Here is a 22,763-nt window from a genome sequence, read left to right on the forward strand (position 1 = left end):
GGGGGGCGGCAGCGGGTGCGCCGTGCCGAGGGCGGGGGGCAGCCGCCGTCTGTCTGTCCGCCCGCCCGTCCGTCCGTCCGTCAGACCGCCGCAATGCAGAACGTCATCAACACGGTGAAGGGGAAGGCCCTGGAGGTGGCCGAGTACCTCACGCCCGTACTCAAGGTGCCGGTCCTGCTCTAGAGCCGGGATGGGGAGGAGGGACACCCATGGCCGCCCCCGCCTGCGGCCGCACTTCCCTGCCCGAGCGCCCGGGAGCCGCTCCGCTTCCCGAGAGCTGGCTGTCCGTGCCCTTGTCCGCCGGGCTCGAGACCCGCGGGTCTCGGAGGGCGCGGTGCTGGGCGTGCTGGGCACAGCCATCGGCCCTCATCCCGCACCGGGCCGGAGGGGATGGGGGGAACCCGAGTTGGCGCTCACATCCCACTGGGAGGGAGGAGCATCCACCTGGGAGGGCGGGCCTTTCGAAGAACAGATGTTGCTGTCCCTGCTTCTCAAGGAATGACTTAAATGTGTTCTCGTTTTCTTTTGAAGTTGTGAAACTTTTACCTGGTTGTGTGACCAGAGATTGAAATCCAAACGTACAGACAGGCTTGAGCCTGCTTTCCGGAATTGCGTTGCAATGGTTATTTTGAGTAAACTTTTGCAGCTAACATAAAAAACCCCAAACCAAAACAGCAAAATTAGCCACACCTTCGTTATGTGAGCAGATGTTATGTACCACAGCTTATTTCTGTGTCAGAATTACAGTGTTAATATAAGTTTCTGTGCACTAAAGTAGTTGAGAATAGTAGAAATGAGCCATTGCATCCTTGTAAAGGTGGCCAGCACATCTATTACAGTTTCTGTTATTGTATATTTAGGTAGAAACAAATTATGGTTTTCTGCAGTTGTTACACTACATCCCATTCTGTGACTCTTATCTGCAAACAATTTTTTGTGTAAATCCCAACTTTGTATATGATTGCTTAACTTGGCAGCACTTTTTTCACTACTGATTTTGGTACTTCTGCATGTTTTTGAAAAAACACTCTTTTTATGACAACAGTCTCTCTGCCTGTGGCTTTGTGGTTTGACCTTCTATGTGCTTTGCACCCTGCAGCTTACATCTCTGGGCAGACAGCAGTGACAGTCAATTATTAATTGAACTTGTCTTTCCGTGGTATGTGGGGTGCTCTTCTCTGGATAGTGGGCCTTTCTAGAGTTGCCCACCAATGTGAAATATATGGGTTGCGGTGAAGTTGTGACATAGGAAGGTGAGGTGACTTGTTTACCATAGTACAGTTGTTGCACAGCTGGCGTAATAGTGGAGGAATTCATGTGTCCAGATGGATTGTTGGGAGGAGGCAGGAGTAGAACTCTTCAGAAATGGAAGGTGTTAGTATTATGTGTATATGTTCCCTTTACATGGGGTTGAAATAAGTACTCCAACTTGGTAACTTTTGAAAGAAACTAGACCTGTGTCTCTCATAACCAAAGAATTTACTTAGACGGAAAAATGAACTATTTGCCCTCAGGGAACAGAGGATGGATATTTTGCATGTTTTCTTTCTGTAATTCCAAAGACACAAGTTTGTGCGTGTTGCCTACTGCTTATGGTTCATTTTGAGGTGAACTAGTAAGTTGTCTCCATTGTCGTATTGCACAATGTGTTATTAAGGATTCTGAGTTTTGTAGCAATTCAAATTGCTTTGATTTCAGTCAGCTAGCACGTAATGATGTTATAATGTATGTACAGTGTATGCTGTTTTCCCAATCTTTATCTTTTTCTTAAGTGTATCTTCCTTAGAAATTAGGCAGAAAGGCAGTAATCAGTACGGTATGAAACAGCTGTGCTCCTTTCATTTGCCATAGCACAGGTGATAGCACAGACCAGGGTGAAGGAACAAGAATAACCAAGCTGGGGCTGCTTTTCTTTAATGTTTTCCAGCTGATTGAATAAGGTGACGTTGTGGCTGGAAGCAAGACATTTTCAGTTGCTGCTTTTAGTCTTGATAGCAAAAAAAAATAGGGCAAGAAGTCAGCTATGCCATGGTTGAAATTGTATTATTTTTCAAAAGCCATTTTTGGTAGCTGCAATGCTGGGAACAGTAAGATACCTTGGTACTTGAGGTTTTTCTGGAGAAACAATCAGAAGCCAAAACATAATGCACTTATTCTAGATTTGAATATGATAGAAGATGTGTTATCCTTACGCTTCATAAATGCTGCCTTTAATGCCAAAGTACTTCGGCTCTCCATGCAGAATAAGTCTTGTGTCTGCTTGCCATCTATTCTTTCATCCACAAAATCCCCCACTACAATATGCAAAAATCGAAGCTGTTTGCGTGGGGTGCATGATGAGGGCACAGAAATGGGCATTAAAACAGTCTATTACTATTTAGTCTTTCTATTTAACTTATTCTACCCCAGAGAAGAGCTGGTTTGGTCTTTCATTTAATGACTTTTCTTAACTGCAAAACCCCATACTGATGCATTGCAGTGCTGTTCAGTACCTAGAACTCTGGAGTCCTTGACAGTTAGAGTCACTGATTCCAGCTGATTTTCTGTTTCTTACTGTCAAACATAATACTGAGTGCCAGTCATCTTTTTTTCATTATTGCTATAATTGGCAGTAGCAAAGAATTTTTATTTTGTATAGGTGATCATTTTTTATAATACCTCACATTTTGCAACAAATAATTTTGGGGAGCCTTATTTTCTAATGTAAGCTACCTATCAGCCATGGCAGAGGTTGCTTCCAGGCTGATTCATGGATCTCTGGACAGAACTAGTTGCAAAACAAAAGTGGAGAAGATGTTTGTCCTTCCAGTAAAGTGGAGTGTGTTGATTTGTCAGCAGTTCTCAGATTTTCTAAACTTTTTTTATTGTAGGAGTCCAAGTTTAAGGAAACTGGAGTAATTACACCTGAAGAAGTAAGTATTTAGAAACTTAAATTTATTTTGAAAGCAATGATGCCTTTTTTTAATGCAAAATGACCATGTTAAACAGATCATGGTTTTGCCAGTTATTGCTTCTTGAAACAATTTCCAGAAAGTGAAATTTCTAAGTGGCCTTCTTACTCTACAGATGAAGTTGATCAACATTAATTACTCTTGTGATAGCACTAGGCATCTGAATGTGGGACACTTCTTTATTATGCTGTGAAAAGATTGTAAAGAACCTGGGTCTACAGCTCCATTTATCATGGGAGTTCAGGACTGAAGCAGGAATATATTGATTTTTAAAGTCTTTCCTCTGAGGAACTCAAAGGGAACCTTTTACCTTTGGAACAGTTTTTGCTTATTTCTGTTTTGGTTCCTTCCAAAGTTCTATGAAGATCATTACATATATCTGTTCACACCAATCATCCAATGATGATTATTTTTCCCTCTTCTCTATAGGCTGCTTTAGGCTACTTGTATTTTGGATTGCTGCCAAGCAGTTATATTTTTTTAAGAGCTTCAGTGCAAAGAGCAACAAACAGGATGTTTTTCCTGGAATAGTAAGAACACTGAGTGTGTTGTGTTACTTTAATTTCCCCGTTACACTTTTTCTCGTATTAAATTGTTACCGATCTGCAAATACTTTGTCTTTTCAGAGGTCTAATAAAACAATGTCAAGACTGTTAGGTAGAATGAAAGAAAAATTAAACAATGAAAAAATGTAAAGATGAGATGGAAAAAAAATGGAACAAATTATGACTGATGCAGATAGATAATGTGGATAGAAGTATTTTTCCTAATATTGGTGCCTGCATTTTTCTGCTGTGTTGCCTGGCAAGCAAACACTTATTCTCTCTCTCTGACACAGAAGTACCACACTGAAAAACAGGCTTAGCAGCATGATGTTCTCCTGTTCTGATAACCATATGTGTGTGTGTATAAATATTCATATATGTTAAACAATAATACACAATATTTATTGTTTATAAACTAGAATAACAGAGAAGGTCTAGACAAATGTTCTACCAATACTTAATCCCTTCTTGATTTATGGGAGAAAAATTTGCAGTAATACTGTAAGAAAAGGCACCTATAGAGTGTAGCAAGAACCACATGTACTACATTAAACACCACCAGGAGTGTGAATAGTCTGTGTTCTGTGTGTCACGTTAGATGCTGCTAGGATGAATAAATTGGATCCTTCAAAACAGTAGTCAAGGGAACTGGTTATACAGCAAGATTAAATTTTTGTTAAATTTAGATGAAGCTGGAACATGGATCTGCCGATTGTCCCTTTGACAGTCTTTATATAGTAATGGTTGCTAAAGAAGAATAATGACACTAGGATGTTGTCTTTGAATGAGTTTGGATTTCTTGGGTAATTTTAGCTATCTTTTAGTCTGAGACACTAACTGGTTTAGGGTTCCTGTGGTTTGCCTTTGAGGATGAATAAATTAACAGTAAGGATAAAGATGACTCATTAATCACACTCAGCACCTACTCCCTCTTTTCACTTATCTGTGTACTTGATTTGATTTCAAAAAATTCTTGTCTGTCATGAGTTCTTACTAGTTAATACCTCCAAAAGATGACACCTGTTTTAATTATATATGTAAATACAGGGAAATTGTTAAAATCATTCTTTCCAGGACTAGAAATAAGATGTCCTAAAATTGATCTCCTTCTTCCGCTTTGCAGTACTGATTCAAGTATGAGGTAGCATCAGTGCTTGAGAAATAGAAAGTGAAACCAACTAGATAATTTTGCTGCCTAAGATGAAAAAAACATAGATGAAATTTCAAGTGCTGTTCTAGGGCTGTGTATCTGTTAGACCCACAAACAACACTGTTTTTTCATATTTAGTAATACATTTCAACACTGGGGTCACAGAGTTCCAATTCCTTGAGCAGAGCATTTTAAATAATTCTGGAGTTTCATTTGTGTTTATCGTGTAAGAGATAATGAGTTTTAAAATTTCCGTGTGTGTTGGGAGGGTTTGCTGGGGTTTTTGAAAGAGATTTCAGTTTTGCTAGAGACTTCTGTTGAAAAATAGGTGAAAAGGAAGCACTTTTGCAGAGATTAAGCCTGTTAATCCATGTGCAGTGCGTGCTGTGGTGTTTCCTGCTGCGCTGATCCGCCTCCCGTTGGAGGACGCAGTGAGGAAGTGGCTGTGACCCGCTGCAAGCCTGTTATGTCACACTGCAGCAGCTTCTGGGCAGCCAGGGAGGGTGGTGGTATAAACTGTCACTTCAAGACAAGAAAGTACCTGTGGCAATAGCTGTGCACCTCATATTCCAAAGTGACTACTTCAAAGCCCACAAAAATCACTTTTCTTAAGTTCAGGCTTGCCTTCCTCAATTTATGTGTACAAAAAACAAGCCCAGAGGGTTGAATGTTGCTGGGTGAGTTTTGAGTATGTACACAAGTCTAGTGTGACGTTGCTGGCAAGTTTAACATGACAGTATCACTTTGAAATAGTAATGCAATATTATTAAAGGCTTCATCTTTGATACTAAGAACAAGCAGGGTGAATATTTTTTAAAACTATTTATTCGGAACAAAGTTACCTATAAGATTTTCAGTGTACTAAGTGGTAATCCATTTTTAGTTAACATCAGTGATTAACTAATATAGTGATGGTCATTATATAAAACATAGGCTGTTTCTTCCTTTGTTGCAGTTCTCTGATTCAGTGGATTGATGGTCTCGCTTTTCTTACTGCAAAATTGTTTCGAACAGGGAAAGAATTAAACATTTTTTTTTACATTAAGCTCTGTGTTGTCTTTGTAAAAGTTTGAATAGTGGCATATAAAAATAATTTCTTTATTACAAAGTAAATAAAATTCCTAGGTCCAGAAACCTTTTTTGGTTTTTACTAGACTGGAAGGTAGTACCACAGCTTTTGAAACTCTGAATTTGCTATTTGAATTTGCTCAGTAAGCATTTTGGGTGAAGTCGATTTAATCTTTGCGTTTTCGTAGTTAGCTGAGAAATGGGGTTAAGATAAAGCATCAAGCTGATTGAAACGTTTGTTAATTACACAGTTAATTGATCAAAGGAATGTGGATTGTTTCCTTGGGCCATATTTAACGGTAATTTTTTTTCCTGCCTTAACAGTTTGTTGCAGCCGGAGATCACTTAGTTCACCACTGTCCTACTTGGCAATGGTAAGTAAAATTGAAAGAATTGTAAAAAGTTAGCATTCCTACCTGTGCTTTGGTGTGTTTCCATTGGCTTCAGCTATACAGTTGTCTCATTTCAGAGCAGTAAGTGGACGTTTCCAGTAGAACTTTCATGATGGCTCTATATTTAAGTCAGTCAGGGCTTACTAATTGCTGTATAGCAGTAGTTGAGATGAGGATTTGTTTGGGGATTTTTTTGTTTGTTTTTTTAAGGTTTTAGAGGAAATAAGCTGTTACATACTGTGAATGCTTTTAGTGCTTAGCTGCAGTAGCTGCATGTCTCCCCGGGTTTGTCTTGGTGATTGAAAAAGCAAAGGCCATGTGCTACTGAATTGCTAGGAAGTAGTTGTAAATGGTGTACTTTGACAAGCATTTGTTAATTAAATGTGTTCAAGTTGGCCCACAGCAGTTCATTTTGTGCAATTTGGAAATCCTTTCTGTTTCATGTACAGTAAGGATGCAAATAAGGTGCTTCCTCATGTTTTACTGTTGTCTTGCATTATGAAACTAATCTGCTCCTAAATGAGCATTGTCTGTGCAGTTGGTGTCATCAGGGTTTTGGCTCTGTACTGGACCATGACTTGCTGAAGGAAAAAATTGCTGTGTTTGAATCTGCCTGTCCTTTTGCCATCTCCTTCAGAGAAAGCATGATGTTGAGTCTGGCAGCAGTTTGGAATGGGCTATTTAGAATGTTAGTCTTATTTCAAAGCAAAAACCACTAAAGGTGAAGGCAAATGCTTGAGTAATGTGGAATTAAGAGTACTTAAGCACTAGTGACTATGGACAGATTTTATATTTATAGAGGTCTATTTTGTGCTTTTCTGAAGTTGCTTTCTTCAGACGTTTGCGACTTTGTTATTGCTGATCCTAGAAAATTTTATATAGAATAGATAATTCTGTCAGCCCATCTTTGCCTTGCCATCTCAAGGTGAAAGTAGTTTTTGAGGAATAAAATGGTTTTGATCCCAGAACAGTTTAGGGATGGCCAAGCTTTCTAACACCATACCAAATGTTTATAGGGAAGACTAAAGTCATAGCAAACCAATTCTGAGAATAGGTCAAGAGGATTATATAAAATGTTCCTGACACAACCTGAAAATAGAAGGGTTCTTTTGTTTGCAGGTCATCAAATTCTCAAATGGTGCACTTCATTTTACAGGGCTTCAGGAGAAGAGCTAAAAGTCAAAGCTTATCTGCCAACAGACAAACAGTTTTTGGTAACTAAAAATGGTAAGGCTGAAATTTAAATGTAAGTGTTCTTAGAATTGACAGCATGGTTGGCTGTGCTGTCAACTCTACTGATTGTCTGTATTGATAGGGGAAGCAAATACCTCCCACTTTGGATGCTCTGGCTTTGCAATATTAAAGAAGCTTTTCCTGCGCTTCTAAATTTTTTTTCTTAGACCACTTTACAGTAGAGCTTTATATGAGAAATAAAGCTTGCCTTGATGAAGTATAAATGAACTTTAAACATTATAAAAGTCTTTGTCTTTCCTTCAACTCTTGTTCAGTTTCTAAAAGGAAAATACGTTTATTTTCCTCTTCCCTTTGGAAACTCAGGCTATTAAAAGAGTTCTCAAAATGTCTTTCATAGTGACACTGATACTTCTAATTCAAGTATGTAATTGATGTCAATATCTTTGTCAATAATAATCATAGATACAATCTTGAATTAATTTTTTTATCAGCTTCACAGTTGTATTTATATAGTACATGTGGTGACTACCTTTTTAATGGATAAGAAGGATAACATCTTGGCAACCATGGGGAAATCCAAAAGATCTTGTGTCAAAATGTGTCAATGCCATTAGATGAACCTTTACTACTAAGAAAGCATGAGGAGATTTTTGCCTGCACAGGGTTGTATTATATGCTTGGATTTTCCTTGCTGGCTTTTGGAGTCTTGCAGTGCACTATCATGTGAAAATTACTACAGTAGTGTTGGACATTTTCCTGGGATGCTCCTGATAGTTCGATGGCCAGTTGATCTGCTTTGTTTCTCTTCCTGCCACTTCTGAGGTTCCTCACTGCTGTGATCCTTCTTCATCACATTCCAAAATAATGTGTTCCCTGCTTCTGGTGTCACATTGGCCTCCCACCTGAGTAAAAGCTGTGGGCTATAGTTGAGACTGGGAGTCATTCTACAGACCTCATTTTGGAAGTCTTTGGATGACTTCACTGTGGCTTTCACACCCCTTTTGTCCCTTTCTGAAAGGTCAAAGAGCAGTTTTCAAATGCTGCACTTCATGCAGCAGATTTGTTTTTCTCCACATCAATAGAAAAGGAAAGAGCATTTTCTACATAGTCCTTGTTTATGCTATTGGAAAATACCTGCTTTGCCTTAATCAGATATTCAGTCTTTCTTTGACTGTTTTCTGAAAACATTATCTAAATCTCTGTTTGAATGGCTCTGTAACTCATATGACAGAAGTTATTCTAAATATCACGTGAATTCTGACCTTCTAAACTTCTATATGTTAAATTATAATTAAACATACTTAATGTATTGCATAAATAGCTGATACAGTCTTTTAGCAGAATTCTAAAGCCAAATGAGTTTTAAAACTGATGAAAATCCAGGCAAAGTTGTCCTTAGTTGTTTACCAATGTGAAGAAAACTAACAGGTTTTCTCCAGTTGTTAGCAAATGAGAAGTTAGTTCTTTTCTAATCCTTAAGAAATTGGATGAAACCGCTCTAATGCGTAACAGAAAGATGAGCTTTTAAGGCTACTGCAATCATATTTTTATATGAAATAAAATATCTAATACAGCACATCAACATATTTTTCTAAGTTCATACTTTTGCATTTGAAATACAGCCTTAGGATTCCTTAAATAAGGATCTATGAAAAACTGCCACATTTTAGAAGGCCTTGTAGGATAATATCATCCTCCAGTCTGGTTCTATATAAGAATGACTGACTGCATTCTTTTTGTTTTGCCATTTTTTGTAGTGCCGTGCTATAAAAGGTGTAAGCAGATGGAGTACTCAGATGAGCAGGAAGCAATTATAGAAGAAGATGATGGTGATGGGGGATGGGTAGACACTTTTCACAATGCAGGTATTCAAGGTCTTGCTTCAGGCTTTGCATTTGGTAATCTGATTTTCAGTTTCCAGTCTCAGAAAGTAAAATCTTTCTTATATACAGATGTCTGTGTACCAATATCTAGTCTGGAGGAAATAAGTTACATTATCAGCTACACACCTGATTGGTACATGAGGTCTAACTGTGGGGCTGTATGTGCTTGAAACAGGCTCCTTTTCAGAGATGATGGCAATTATTTCAGTATTCTCTTACTAAAGTTCTAGGAAGTTATTTTAAAATATGAGCTGCACAGTGCCTCATTCCTCAGTAAGGAAATCCTATGAAGAAGACGTTAGTTTAAGTTATGGATGCTGTACTGAAACAAAGATGTTAAGTACACAGATTGGTGTGGGAAATGACCTTTTTTTTTTACAATAAGCCCTTAAATGAGCTTGTGTTTATAAAGAAGTTTAAAAAATACTGCTTATATGAATCTATCTCACTGGCTTTTCTAGCACAATGTCTTACAATTTTGGTTTTTTCTAATTGGCAATTATATTTGTTTTAGTTTGTTTCTTGGTGTTCTATCATGTGTTAATACAATTCTGTCCTTCAAGGATGCTCTCTCCACCATTTCCAAAAGTACTCCTATCAGTTTTTACTTTCTTTGGTGTAATTTTTTTTTGCTGTAATATGGAGAAAGTTCTTTGAATAGTTTGTCAGTGTGGGGACAAAAAGGGTTGGAGATGATGCCTTTTGTTTCTGTAGACATACATATTTCAACATTGGCAAATTTGAATGCATCGCAGTTCATAACCAAATGCCCCCACACCAAAGAAATTATTTGGAATAGCTTTGTCATGTCCTTGAATTAAGTATGCAGTATCTGTCCCTGCTGTGAATAGACTCCTCTGCCAGGTTGTTCTTTTTGGAGTTGACTGGTTTGGGCACCATACTGTACAGCACAGCTGTAACACTGACTAAACCTGGCCAGGTCTCTAAATGCTGTCGAATGAGATAAAATCTGTTTCCACAGCTGAAGTTAGTTAGATAAATGTACTCTGTCAAAGCAGAATCTTGGCATGTGTCCCAAAAGGTACTGTGTGAGAACAGCAGTAAAACTAGAAGGCTAATGGGGAGAAACTCAAGAGTGGACACTACTATGATTTGGGGTGGTTATATATTCCCTCTTCCTCTCAGCTAAGAGCATTGAGTGCTCTGCTACGTTTTGCTTTGTCATTGCTTTCAAGAAGCTCAGACATACTCATAAATGCCTGCCTTTTTCATGAAGTTGAGTTCCATTATTGTGATGTGAGTGCCTATCCTGAACTCACTTCCATGCAAAAATACCTTAAAATAGAAGTACAAATTTGCAGAGTTCCATCACAGGCTTTGTAAGGCATGGCACATCTGTGCTGTGGTGCTCTGTGTTACTGATCTGGTTTGCTTAGTGATGTCCAACACTCAGCATGTTACCAATACCAAATGAACAGCTTCTCACATATCAAGGTTGTTGTGAGATGTGACTTGGAAAAATGAGACCCTGCTTTCTGAAATCCTTGCAAGCTCTTTCTATGCTATTCTCCAACAAAGAACCAAGCTTTTTCAGCACAAACTTCTTGTTCAATTTACAGGCGTAGTGGGTGCAACAGAAGCGGTTAAGGAGATCACACTAGACAGTAAGGTACTTGTTTCTAAATTTTCTCGTTGCTTTATTACAGGACCTGAAGGTAATAGTAGTTTTACTAGTGGCAATCTAGTACTCCCTGTGAAAGATTAAAATACGCTTTGTCACTAATTGTTTTGCAGATGTACGTTGACCCTCAGAGCCTGTGATTATTCTAAGCATGTGCATCTCCTTATTGCTGTGTTTACTGAGGCATTTGTCTTTTTGAAATGTCTTTAGCCAGTGTGCTCCTGTGCCATGCTTCTATTTTTTAACTGAAAATGAAATTCTGTTTACACTGATACCAGACATTTGTGTTTCAAGGCATTAATGTTGGGAGATCCAGCACGAAGAAATTTTTATATGGAAAAGTAATGTGGGGATGTAAAGTATTCTTTTGTGATCTTCAACTACTGCAAGCAGACTTCTAACACATTTGGTCCAGTTTGACAGGTTTATGCCCTTCAGTTTAGAAGAGTTTTACCTGTTTAAATGTATACATCTTAGGAAGTCCTCAGTTTCTGCATGTTTCCAAAAAGTCACTGCAGCAGGAGAAAAACCTGAAACTTAAATCCTCAGGAAGCACTTGAAAAGCAAATTCAGCATGTTTCAGAAACGTGGAGAAAGTCACAGAGACACAAAATGCTTTTAAAGATGAGTTGGTAAGAGGAGTTTTGTCTGTGTCCTGTGAGCAGAAGTTTTGGATTCTAAAAATTAGGGGAAAAGAAAATGAGCTGCCCCATGCTACTGCATAATTATAAGCAGCTCAAAATGCTATCTATTTCATGAACTGTGAAGTGCAAGTATTTCAAATGACTTTGCTGAATTTAGTAAAAATACTGCTTTTTTACAAGTTAGTAACATGAGGGTGGAAGAAACACTGTAAGGAATAACTAAAGTTGATCGCTTTTTCTGCAAAACACAATACTTGCAGAATGTTAATGTGGTTCATAACTGCTGTCGTGTGTTTTGCATTGGATTTCATTTCTGTTGTATGTAGAAAACTTGCTTGCAGGTCCAATCCAGGAGGACAACTCTTTCCTACTGATGTTCTGTTTGACAATGCACTTTGTAACTTAGTTTCTTACTGGTTTTGGTGTTTTGGGTTTTTTAAATGAATAAGCAGCCACCTGATGCTTACAATTAGAGGAGCTTCTAACTGTAGTAGTTACTTGGAGTATACTCCTAAAGTCTTCATGAAACCTGTGGAAACTGAGACCTTCACCTTCTGAATTTCATTGGAGTTGTCTTGAATTCTAATGCTGTGCAAGGCCCAAAAATTGACTGTGGGCTTGTGCTGTATTTGTTTCTGTTGGAGTATGTTTTTTTGGAGAATGATGTCGAAATGTGATACCTTTTGTGTCTCTCTAGTGTTTTAAAACAATTACGGAACTGGACAGGGCTCATAGTGTGTATAACTGGGTGACACTTTTAGTCATATGATAGAGTTTTATGTAGTCCCACAAAAAGCAGGGGGTTGGACTCGATCATCCTTATGGATCCCTTGAGGTAATTTATGATACCTGCTGCACAGTTGACTGCGGTTTAGAACTTAATATTTAACTTACGTGTTTAGTCTTAGCTGTTTAGTCATTGCCTTTCATCTGAGATAGGTGGATTTTTTAACTGTTTTAACACCATGGTCACTTTTCTTTGTTTAGGAATTAAGTCATTCCAGATTGCAAAATCAAAGGAAAACTTCTTAAATTGATTTTTAACGTCATACTAGGACTTTTAAATTAAGATGAGTTAATAAGCAAGTATTTGAGTTCAGTGTAGTCCTTCTTAATATTGCGGAAATGATCTTTCTGGCTCACTGAATGTGTTGGCTGGACTTAACACCTTTAATTTTTTGGGGCTGTTAGGCTGTGTAGGTGCAACAGTCATTAAAGCAGTATTTTCAATTTAACTTCTAAAGGATAATATAAAAATACCAGAGTGTTCAGCATCTTGTGAAGATGATGATGAGGAAGATGAAGGAGAAGCTGCAGACATGGAAGGTATTTCCTTAAGTTGGGTGGGACATATTTTATTTCAGGTCTTTAACTAAAGCAGTACAGTCTAAAACACCACTCATTCTTTGCATGGAATGCGTGCTGAAAAATTTCAGTAGGCATATGCTCTTTATCATCTTCTGTATGGTTTTATTGATGCATGTTTACTCTAACGTGTGCCAAAAACCTCTGCGAATGTTAGTGGTCGGAAAATTGTGTAGCAGAACAGGTCCAAGAAAGTATAAATTAGAGATTTAGCGCAGCTTCCTTGCAGCTTCGTACCTACACTTAAACTCAATCTGCCTATACAAAATCACTTAAGTATTGCTCATCACCTACTTACTGTAGGCTTGGTCAAATTTGTGTTAAAAAAGGCATAGTCTGGTTTGGGGATTGGGATTTTATTTTACTTGAATAAAACTTGAGATACATGTAGATTTTTTTAAAGTAGTTCTTTATGAATGACAAATATAATGACTGGCTGCAAGCTGAACACAGAATTTTATGGATCTTCTTTTCAGAGTATGAAGAAAGTGGGCTATTGGAGACAGATGATGTGAGTGAACAGTTCTCTTATCTTGTCTGTTACAATATAAATATAAGCACAAGCAAAGTAAAAATAATGATAACAAATGGCTGAAATAACAAGCTTATGAGTTGTAGGGTTAGTGAGCCTGGATTCCTATGGACTTGTCTCCTGCCAACCTACTGCAGTAGTACTGCTTGAACCCTTGGGTCCTCAAAGATTTTGCCCACAGAAATTTTCCTTGGTTTTGCTAATCCTTGTTGCTCTGCTTACACACAGCACTCTATTCATGAGAAGCTACAAAATGCAGTGGTGGTTCTTGGGGCTTACACAGGGAGGATGAGTGGCCTGTGGGTTCAGTAGATTGCACCAATCCATCAGAGTTTCATGAGAGAAAACAGAAAGGTCTCATTATTTGTGGTACTATCCTAAGGTCTCCATGAACCTGCATAAACTGAGATCTCTGCCTTCTGAATTTCACTGGAATTGTCTGCTATTTGTGAAAGAAGGTAGGGGGGTGTAACAGTGTAGTTGCCTACTTCCTTAAGAAATCGGACCTTTTTTGAAAAGTAAAAAGCCCCACGAAAAATAAAACCAAAAAGTACTTTTTGGGGGAGAAGCTGATACTCCTCATTTAGAAATAAAAACAAACCTTATGTTGGGGGTTTTTATGCCCACTTAAGAGTATTATTTAAGGTTTTACAGTTTTACATAACTACTTAGAATGGGAAAGCAGGGAATCCAAGCAAGGCTATACTAATCTTGTCATTTTTACCTTGAACCAGGCAACACTTGACACAAGACAGATTGTAGAAGCTAACAAAACTAAAGTTGATGTTGGAGGGGAAGATGCTATTCTACAGACTAGAACCTATGACCTCTACATCACTTACGACAAATACTACCAAACTCCAAGGCTCTGGTTATTTGGATATGATGAGGTATAGCTATGCTGGGTTTTTTTCTACTTCTATGGAATTAGACTCACTGTGTCAAATAGGCTATTTTGTTGCTTATTCACAGTAGAAATTTAAAGGGAAAAATGGTGACAATACCATTAAGCAATATAGGCTTGTAGGCAGGACTTTTACAGTACTTGCAGGAAGTTGGAACCATTTCACTAAAAACTGCACATGATAACTGAGCACATTTCAAAGAAAACCACTGGAGTTTTTGTTAGCACTGTAGAACTGGCAATAACAGCAGTGAACTCAGTCAAGTAAGCAGGTACATGTTTTCATCACCTTCAAAAGGAAAGGAATATATGAAAGTTCTTCCCTTTAATCACTGGGTTTCTTGAGTTAAGACTGGGTAGGGCTCACTTCTCAAACCCCTCAGTGGGAATCTGGTTGATTGTCAAATACATCGACTTCACCACTCAGAGGAAAATCTCTGCAGTACTACTTCTATTCCATATAAATTTTAACACACTCAGTTCTTCCAGTGTACCTTCAGAACTTTTCTGTTTTAGATGCCTGTAATTTTTGGTGCATCATCTGTTACTGACATTAGAAAGGAGCAAGATTCTTTGTTAGTAATGCTTTTGTTCTCGTGTTCCTTGTTCCTCTATAGCAGCGGCAACCTTTAACAGTAGAGCATATGTATGAAGATATTAGCCAAGATCACGTCAAGAAAACAGTGACCATTGAAAACCATCCTCATCTTCCTCCACCTCCCATGTGCTCAGTGCATCCATGCAGGTAAGTCTTTGTTTCTGATCTGAATCAGCCTGCATATACAAGGCACTTCACTGCTCTTGTGAAAGATTTTGTTCAGGTTTTCTGGACATATTTCCACAGTTGGCTGTTGTAGTGGTCTGTTAGCTTCTGAGGCAGTATGAAAGGAAGGTATCAGCAGTTCTCTGAGTTTGTTCCAGTGCTCACTGCAGCAACTGTGTTCTGCAGTTAGCACTGTCTTCTCTGATCAGCAGCTTCCCTAAGGACTCCAGAAGATGGCAGACTGCTAGAACTTTGCGAAATCAAATTTTATCCTTTCATCTCCTTTTTGGGGAGGGTAGAAGTACAGTGTATATTTCTGGAGCAGTAAAAGCTATTTGAACATGAAATAACAATTTATTTTATGTTAACTACCTTCTGCTCCCCTTTAAATTTTGCACTGATAAATAGAGATCCTGGAATTGCCACACCAAAATACCTGTTGAACACAAGTGCAAAACACACGTGTTTTTTTAGGGTATTTTCTGTTCCATTTTCCATGTTTCTCACCCAAGATATAGGGATCCTGTAGTTTGACTTGCAGCACAGATATTTTTTCTAGGTCTTTGAGAGGTGCATCTTGTCTTAGATGTAGGCCTAACATCATTTTAGGTGTCTTAGTGATACAGAGCCAGTATCTGAAACAGTGTAACTTCTCAGCTTCTTGACAGTATGAAGTTCTTGGAGATACAAGTTTGGGCTTTTACCTTTTAGGAAAAGATACACTTTGTATGATTGCATATGTTTAAAAAAAAAAGTCAGAGTTCAGATTGCCCCTTTAAGTTTAATTTCCTTTGACTTAAACACTTTGGATATCCATATCACTAGCTGAGTGTCAAATAATCCACTTGTTGCCAAGCTTATGGTAGTTTTCACAGACCTAAAGCATTCTTGCTTCTGGTTTAGAAGTTATTTGTTCTTCTGGTTTAGCATTTTATTTGTTCATCAGTCTTTAGAGAACAGAGCAAGGGAACTTTGCAACAAGTATTTTATGGCTAATTTTGGCCTTATGAGGATATATATTCATGTGCTTTGTAAATCTGTATATCATGTTTCTTCCAGTTCACAGTCCATTAGTCACTGCTTTTCAACAATGTTTGCTTTTGCCAAGTGGTCAGACTTACATATGGACAATATTGAGCAGAGAAGCCATTGTACAACTGGGAAATAACTTTTTCCCCTCTAGTTGTCAAGTAGAAAGTTTTGGAGTTGTAAAGTTTATTGTTGGTCTTTAAATCATCAGGTTTAAGTCTGCACTGACATGAAAATGTCAGTCTTGGTGTTCAAGAGTAATACAAGAAGCATAACTGGGACAACTGTAAAGCAAATAAAGAATAGGACAGAAAACAACATAAGGCCTCTGTTAATCTATGGGACCACCCACATGTTGAATACTGCAGTACAGCTCTGATCATCTGTTCTGTAGTCTGAGATGAAGGTAGACTAAAACTGGAAAAGATATGGTAATTGTCTCAGATAACTGAAGTTACAAAGCTCTTTCCCATAAGAAATGCTTGAATAGTCTGTGACCCTTTATCTTGGGAAAAGGTGAGCAGGGAATTATGGTGTAAGTGACCTTCACTATGAATGACACAGAAGGTGAAGTAATAGGATTTAAGTTTTCTTCCGATAGTGAAACTGGCGGCATTGAATGCTATTCTGCTGGTGTGTTCAAAGCCAGGAAGAATTAATTTCTGTATGCACCACCTAACTAAACTAAGTATTTATTTAAGCAATATTATGTTAATGAAATAAAAATTTGTCAAGGTTGTTAAAAGTGTAGTTATTAGAAGGATTCAGAATAAGAAAGTTCCTGAGTAATTTCCAGCTGGAAATTAGTAGTGCTTTGGACAGAGCATTTATTAGGTGCTTGTTGCCTCTTTATTGAGCATGTAGTATAAGATAGGAAGCAGAACCAGATAGACCTTTTGTTTGATTAAGTAAGGTGTTCTTGTACCTCGTATGAACATACCAGTCTTTATCTCAACCTATTAGTGACTTTGACTGTCTCACTGTTTGCTGTCTGAAGGGTTTTGGACAAAAAATGGATGCAGCTTTTTTGTGCAACTAGTGTTTTTGAAGGAGTGTCAAGTGGGATGAATGTAGGAGGGCTTAACAGACTGACTGGGAAGAAGATTAATAGGAGAAAAGGAGGAAAAAAATCCTGAAGCCAAAATTTAATTTGCTTTTTGTTTGCTGGAAGCATTGCTAGTAAATCGTTTGGAAGAAGCTCCTGTTGATGCAGATTAGGAGGGCACTCTCAGAACAAAGATGCAGAGATCTTTGGGCATGACAGCCCTCACTGACTAGGTAGAACTGTGGGTTTTATATTGGGCTGTGGCTGCAATGTGATCTGTTTAGCTGTAGTTATTGCTCTGCAAAGGTGTTAGCAGTGTACTGCCAGTCTGGGAATCTGGGTTGAGTCTCTTCACGGGTGAGAGCTCTCTGGTCATGTTTTCACTTCTTACTCTTCACCAATGAAGTGCCAGTTCCTTTGTTATGTAATCCACATTTATACTTGAAGGAATGGTTTACATCATGAGACTTGTTTCAGTTTTAAGCATGAAAGAGATGATTGATAGTGGAGTGAGACAGGTTTGCTGCTAGCCTTAAATGTGGGAAACTGTAGCCCTTCTCAAAAAGTGATCTCATGGATCTGCAACCACTTAACGCTGGAAAGAGTTTAAGAGGTAGTGTCGAGACTGAAGAAAGAGGCTAACAGCATGTATTAAATGGAGGTTTTAAGTATGTTTTCTTACACTCCAAGGTGAGCTATTCTGTTTTTTCAATTTGGTAAGGCTAACAGCTAAGAAGGTCTGAGCTTCTCAGTAAAAACTAATAGCCAAACTGTTGCTTTGTCTTTAATTCAGCTGCGAACTACCAGTGTTTAGTTATGTCTGCTGCTGTTGCTTCCCATGATGTTACAAGAATTGTGTAATGTAGGATATGTGTAGGATATATGTTTTTCTTGTGACGTGAGTATCCTCATGTCAGGCATCAGAGAAAGGAAGGAAATGGCAGTCGGATGCCACTGTCAGCTGCTTGAGATTGTTTCTATTTTGAGTAGTCAGTGAAAATTGTTCATCTTACAGCTCTTCTGTAAGTTGTAGTTCTTGTCAGCATTTTTATGGTACTGGAAGGAACATAGTCAACTTCCTCATTAATTGCTGTAAACTGCTTTAATCATGATTCTCAGCTTTTTCTGTGGGTGTTATGAAGGGACTATCAAACAAGTTAACTACTAAACACATTTACAATTAAATTGTACTTGCTTGCACTGATGCCAAGGGCTCATTTTTCTCCATTTCAGAATAAGTAGTGATGGGCTTCTGAATTCTTTTTGCTTCTAATGTACTCTAAATATCTGCAGGGAAAGATTTCTAGATAGCAGGATATTTATGCTTACATTTCTTCAAAAGTTATTTCTTTCCATTGTAGCATATACATATATTTTATGTTCATTCCGCCAAGTTTTCTTACAGAAGGAAACTGAAAACAGGAAAGAAATTTTACATGGTTTCTAAAGCACCTGCAAAACTTTTCATGAGGAAGTGTGTGACAGCAAGAATGACCATTCTGTGGCCATTATAGAATTCCAGGTACCTGAGTAGTTCTTAGAAAAGAACAAATGTCATTAAGATGTACGAAGTTGAGCCAGTATGCTGTTAGAGACTTCTAATAGCTGCATGGTGACCTGTATTCTGTGCCAGTAAAAAAAATAGTCCACAGTTATGCATAAGGTCAAAACTTAAGTTTTGGCAGTGGCCAGGCTCCTACAGAGAAGCATCTGGCCTTGGCACCTGAAATGGCATGTGTTCCACAGGGCATCGTGGGGATCCAGAATTGGAATCAGCTCTGAGGGTTAGTTGATTTGCAAAGACCAACAGTAAATGACAAATGCTGACCTTTAGTGTTTCCCCAGACGTGCATGTTCCTGTGTACGATGTGTCTTGGTAACTTTGCAACAGCTTCCTTCCTTGTTTGCAGTCACTGGCACCATGATTAGCTGTGGGAGTAACTACTAAATGCCAGTTGCTGCTCAGCTATTTAGATTGACGTACTGCTATCAAAGCATGGTCAGAGAGTTATGCAAACTCTGCTTCCTACTCATCCTTGTTCTCAGTTGGCACTTTGGTTATTTTGGGGTGAGTATTCTAAACTACTGCTGCTCACTAACCTGCAGTGCTGTGTAGATGGATGCCCATAGCCCTGTATGATGTCACTGGTGAAGATTTACCTGCAGAATCATGTATTTAAAACAAGGTTGAAGTATAGATAAAAGTAAGATTAGTTATACAGCCTGGGAGTTTGTGTTAAACATATATAAATAAAACATAAATTAACATACAGTAGTTCTCTGCTCTGACTTGGTATGATCTTCATCCCTTAGTTTATGGGATGGAAGAACTGCCTTGAACACAAGAACATTACTTCCAAATTTTAACTGGTAATTAAAAAATTTGAAGACTTTATCATTAGGGGTATTCAAAACTAGAGCAGACAAGGTCCTGGGTGATCTGTTCTAGTTGACTGCTCATTGAGCAAAGAGGGTTAGACTAGATGATGACCAGTCTCTTCCAGCCCTGGTTATTCTGTAATTTTGTCTTGCATTCCCAGGATTTGCTTTGTACACAAATATTGTGTGGTTCGTAGTAGGTCGGGGATGTCACTGATGAGAATGTAAAAACTCAGTGACCTGAGGAAATGTTTATCCTTCCCTGTAGTGCTTTATAATAACAGAGTTACAAGAGAGAAGAAACTAGCTTAGAAACTGTTGATTTGCCATGGAACTCAAGTTAGCACCAGAGAAAGTTTCCATACTCTAAACCAGTCCTAGAGCAATAGTTCTGAATTTATGCAGAGTTGGTTTAACCTGCCTTTCCTAGGAAATCATGAATAGTTTTAGTGTTTTAAACCTCTTCAAGCTTTACAAGTTTGAGTGCAGCAGAGGCAGCTAAAAATGTTACAGCAGTTTTTAGACATCATCTTCAGGGGAGCATCTGGGGACTTCTGGCTGCTGGTCAGTATTACCTTCTGGGGACTTACCTGGGGGCTTTACTGGCATTTAGCAATTAAAAGTCACATTGGTGTCGAGCAGTATGCATTCACTCTCATTATGGCTCTCAGTCTGCATTGTAGCATACAACATATTTTGCTTTCCTTGTGAATGTAAGGAGCTGTTAAATAATGTTACATTCATCACTTAGTGTTAATTTTCAGTTACTGTTGCTGGTTTACTTTCTCAGTGAGCTGAAAATTTCCTCTTGCTGCTTCTGAAGCTAATAGTCCAAAATTATTTACTGTGCACAAAACCTAACCTTGCTGATGGAGGAGTTGCCTCTTCCTTAAAATATTTTTTTTCTGATCTGTTTTTCAGGCATGCAGAAGTCATGAAGAAAATAATAGAGACTGTTGCAGAAGGTGGGGGAGAACTTGGAGTTCACATGTATCCTTTTTCATTATTACATGGATTCTTGGAGAATTCTTGCACTGTAAGGGCTGTTACCTCAAGGTTCATAAACTGGCATACAATTATGTGTGAAAGCAGTGAACAGCTGCTTGGGGTAGCACTTGCTGGAGTTCTGGGAGGAGCTCCTTTGTGCAAACAGACTCCATTAAGTTACTGGAAAAACATGAGGTGGTGTATGTCAGGAACAATGTGGAAAGCAGGTGGGTTTGAAGGGACAGGATTGAGCCCTTGTTTATAGGGTTGGGAAGGAGGTAGCTGTGAGTATGAAACAGAGATGCCAGTGTAAGAGGGTGAGATTGGAGGTTCACAGACCTCCATCCAGAGTGTAATCACTGCTTAGTAGAGCAGTTTTGTATTAGATTTTAATCTGAAATTCATTTCTGAAAGATGCAGAAGTCCTGCGATTCTCTATTCTGCATGTGAGCAATATCTTGGTAAAACAACCTTGCTGACAAAAAGCAATGAAAATCACTGAAACCATTCTGAGCATCACTATCAAATGCCTCACAATCAGAATTTTCTTTTAGGGAGCTGACTGATCTTAGTTATGCTTTGTAGCAATTGATACTGTGCTTTCTGACTGGAGCGACCTCCACGTTAGAAGTAAGTGTGTCCTTTCAAAATAGTGTTCTTTGCTGTTATAAGGCAAGTAAGGAGGAATTACTGGGCAGCTAAAGGTCCTGAATCAGTAAAATTCTCGTTTACTGTATGAGTTGAGACTTGCTCAATTTGTACAACAAGCAACTGGAACTGAACTGGAAAATAACTTCTCTGTTCAAATCTCCTAGTCCTCAATAGTTGCAAGTAGCTTATTTTATTACTTTTTTTGTTATTACCTAACAAATTGGGGCATTTTTAACATGGGATTTCTTTACTCATTTTCATGGATCTTTTGTTTGTGAAGAAATAGTCCATGAGACTGATATGTCAAAACAGTAGGGTTTACTTATATCCAGTACCAATGTAACTTAATAGTCAGTTGAAAGTAGTGATTTCTGTTAATTTTTCCATTCCCTGTCTTCCTCTTTCCCACATGGACAGACACTTCAGATTATAATTGTTCAATATACTCCAGACTGCAAATTCAGGGCCAACATGTGTTTGAAGGTGATAGATACAAGGGAGCTCTTCTCTGCAAGGCAGACTGCTCTGGTTGGTAAAGCTAATCTCTGTACTTTCCCTCGTGAACAGGAAGGAGCTCTTTCAAAGGATGGTTCAGAATAGGAACTGATTTCTTTCTCTGAGCCACTGAAACACTGAGGAGAGGAGCCTGCTCTCCCTGCGACTACAGGAAGGTAGCTAGGGATTAGCCTTGCTGGGTAAAATTCACCTTGGCATTGTTAATAACTAATATTAAGAATGTAAATGGGGTTGCTAATGTTTGCGTGGTGTCTGCAGGATTTATTGAAAACAACTTCTGTTTCCCTGCATTATCTTAAACCAGGAAGGTCTATTTTTGGTCAAGCATTCAATGTCATTACCAGAATTCTGGAATATTAATCTCCCAGTCTCTTAACTCTAAAGTAGCTAGGTGTTATTTTCCTATTAGCAACAAATACTGTTGAGCAGACCATTGAATGTGACTTCTGCTTTGTTTTGCAGGTTTTCTAGCTGTTGTACATGTTCCTTAATAAGAAACTCAGGTACCTTCTTATTTTCTTGAAATTTGTACAGGCGGTCATTCCAACGATAGAATACGACTACACAAGGCACTTTACGATGTAACTAAAATAAGAGATGTGTTCCTCTAATTATCAAATCCTTTTTTAAATAACCCATCCATGTGACTTATACAATATTATACACAATTTCTGTAACTAATCTTTTATCAACTTGATGCATTAAAATAAAATGTTCCATTACCAGCCTTTTTAATAAAAATCTGTGTGTAATATAAATAAATCACTTTCATTCCAGTACAGATGCTGCACTAAGAGGTGGGATTTTTTTTTTCTCCATAATTCCTTTAGTTTCCTTCCATCAGATTATTTTGTGTATGTTAGAAACTGAAATCTACTTTTGTAGCAGAAGCCTAATAGTTTTGGATTTGTTGCTGATTCTTGAAAATGTGAATTTTTTTTTTTCTTCTCCTCCCATTTAAATTCACTTCAGAACTTTGTGGGGTATTTTTTCCAGCTATGAATGGTTGTATTTCCTCTAGCTGGAGGAAGATTTTGAAAGATGAAAAAAATAAGTGATTGTCTTGTTAGGAAAGTTTGACTACATCCTAAGTAACTGTAACTAACCAATCTTGAAAGGTGAT

At 38.2% G+C, this 22,763-nt stretch overlaps 1 protein-coding gene across 1 annotated transcript; it reads left to right on the forward strand.

Annotated features, from left to right (window-relative positions):
- Positions 1 to 6: 6 nt before the first annotated feature.
- ATG3 (autophagy related 3) lies at positions 7 to 22,367 on the forward strand. The gene is made up of 12 exons (XM_042031841.1): positions 7 to 165; positions 2,871 to 2,912; positions 6,039 to 6,088; positions 7,263 to 7,333; positions 9,058 to 9,165; positions 10,764 to 10,813; positions 12,714 to 12,795; positions 13,311 to 13,345; positions 14,101 to 14,256; positions 14,888 to 15,015; positions 20,408 to 20,476; positions 22,144 to 22,367. Exons 1-12 carry the CDS (start codon positions 94 to 96, stop codon positions 22,223 to 22,225), a joined length of 945 nt encoding a protein of 314 aa, XP_041887775.1. The 5' UTR covers positions 7 to 93; the 3' UTR covers positions 22,226 to 22,367.
- Positions 22,368 to 22,763: the final 396 nt, after the last annotated feature.

Source organism: Corvus kubaryi, unplaced genomic scaffold, assembly GCF_017639235.1.
Source record: "Corvus kubaryi isolate FWS band 111438036 unplaced genomic scaffold, C.kubaryi_AGA036_p1.0 37341, whole genome shotgun sequence".
Lineage (NCBI taxonomy): Eukaryota > Metazoa > Chordata > Aves > Passeriformes > Corvidae > Corvus > Corvus kubaryi.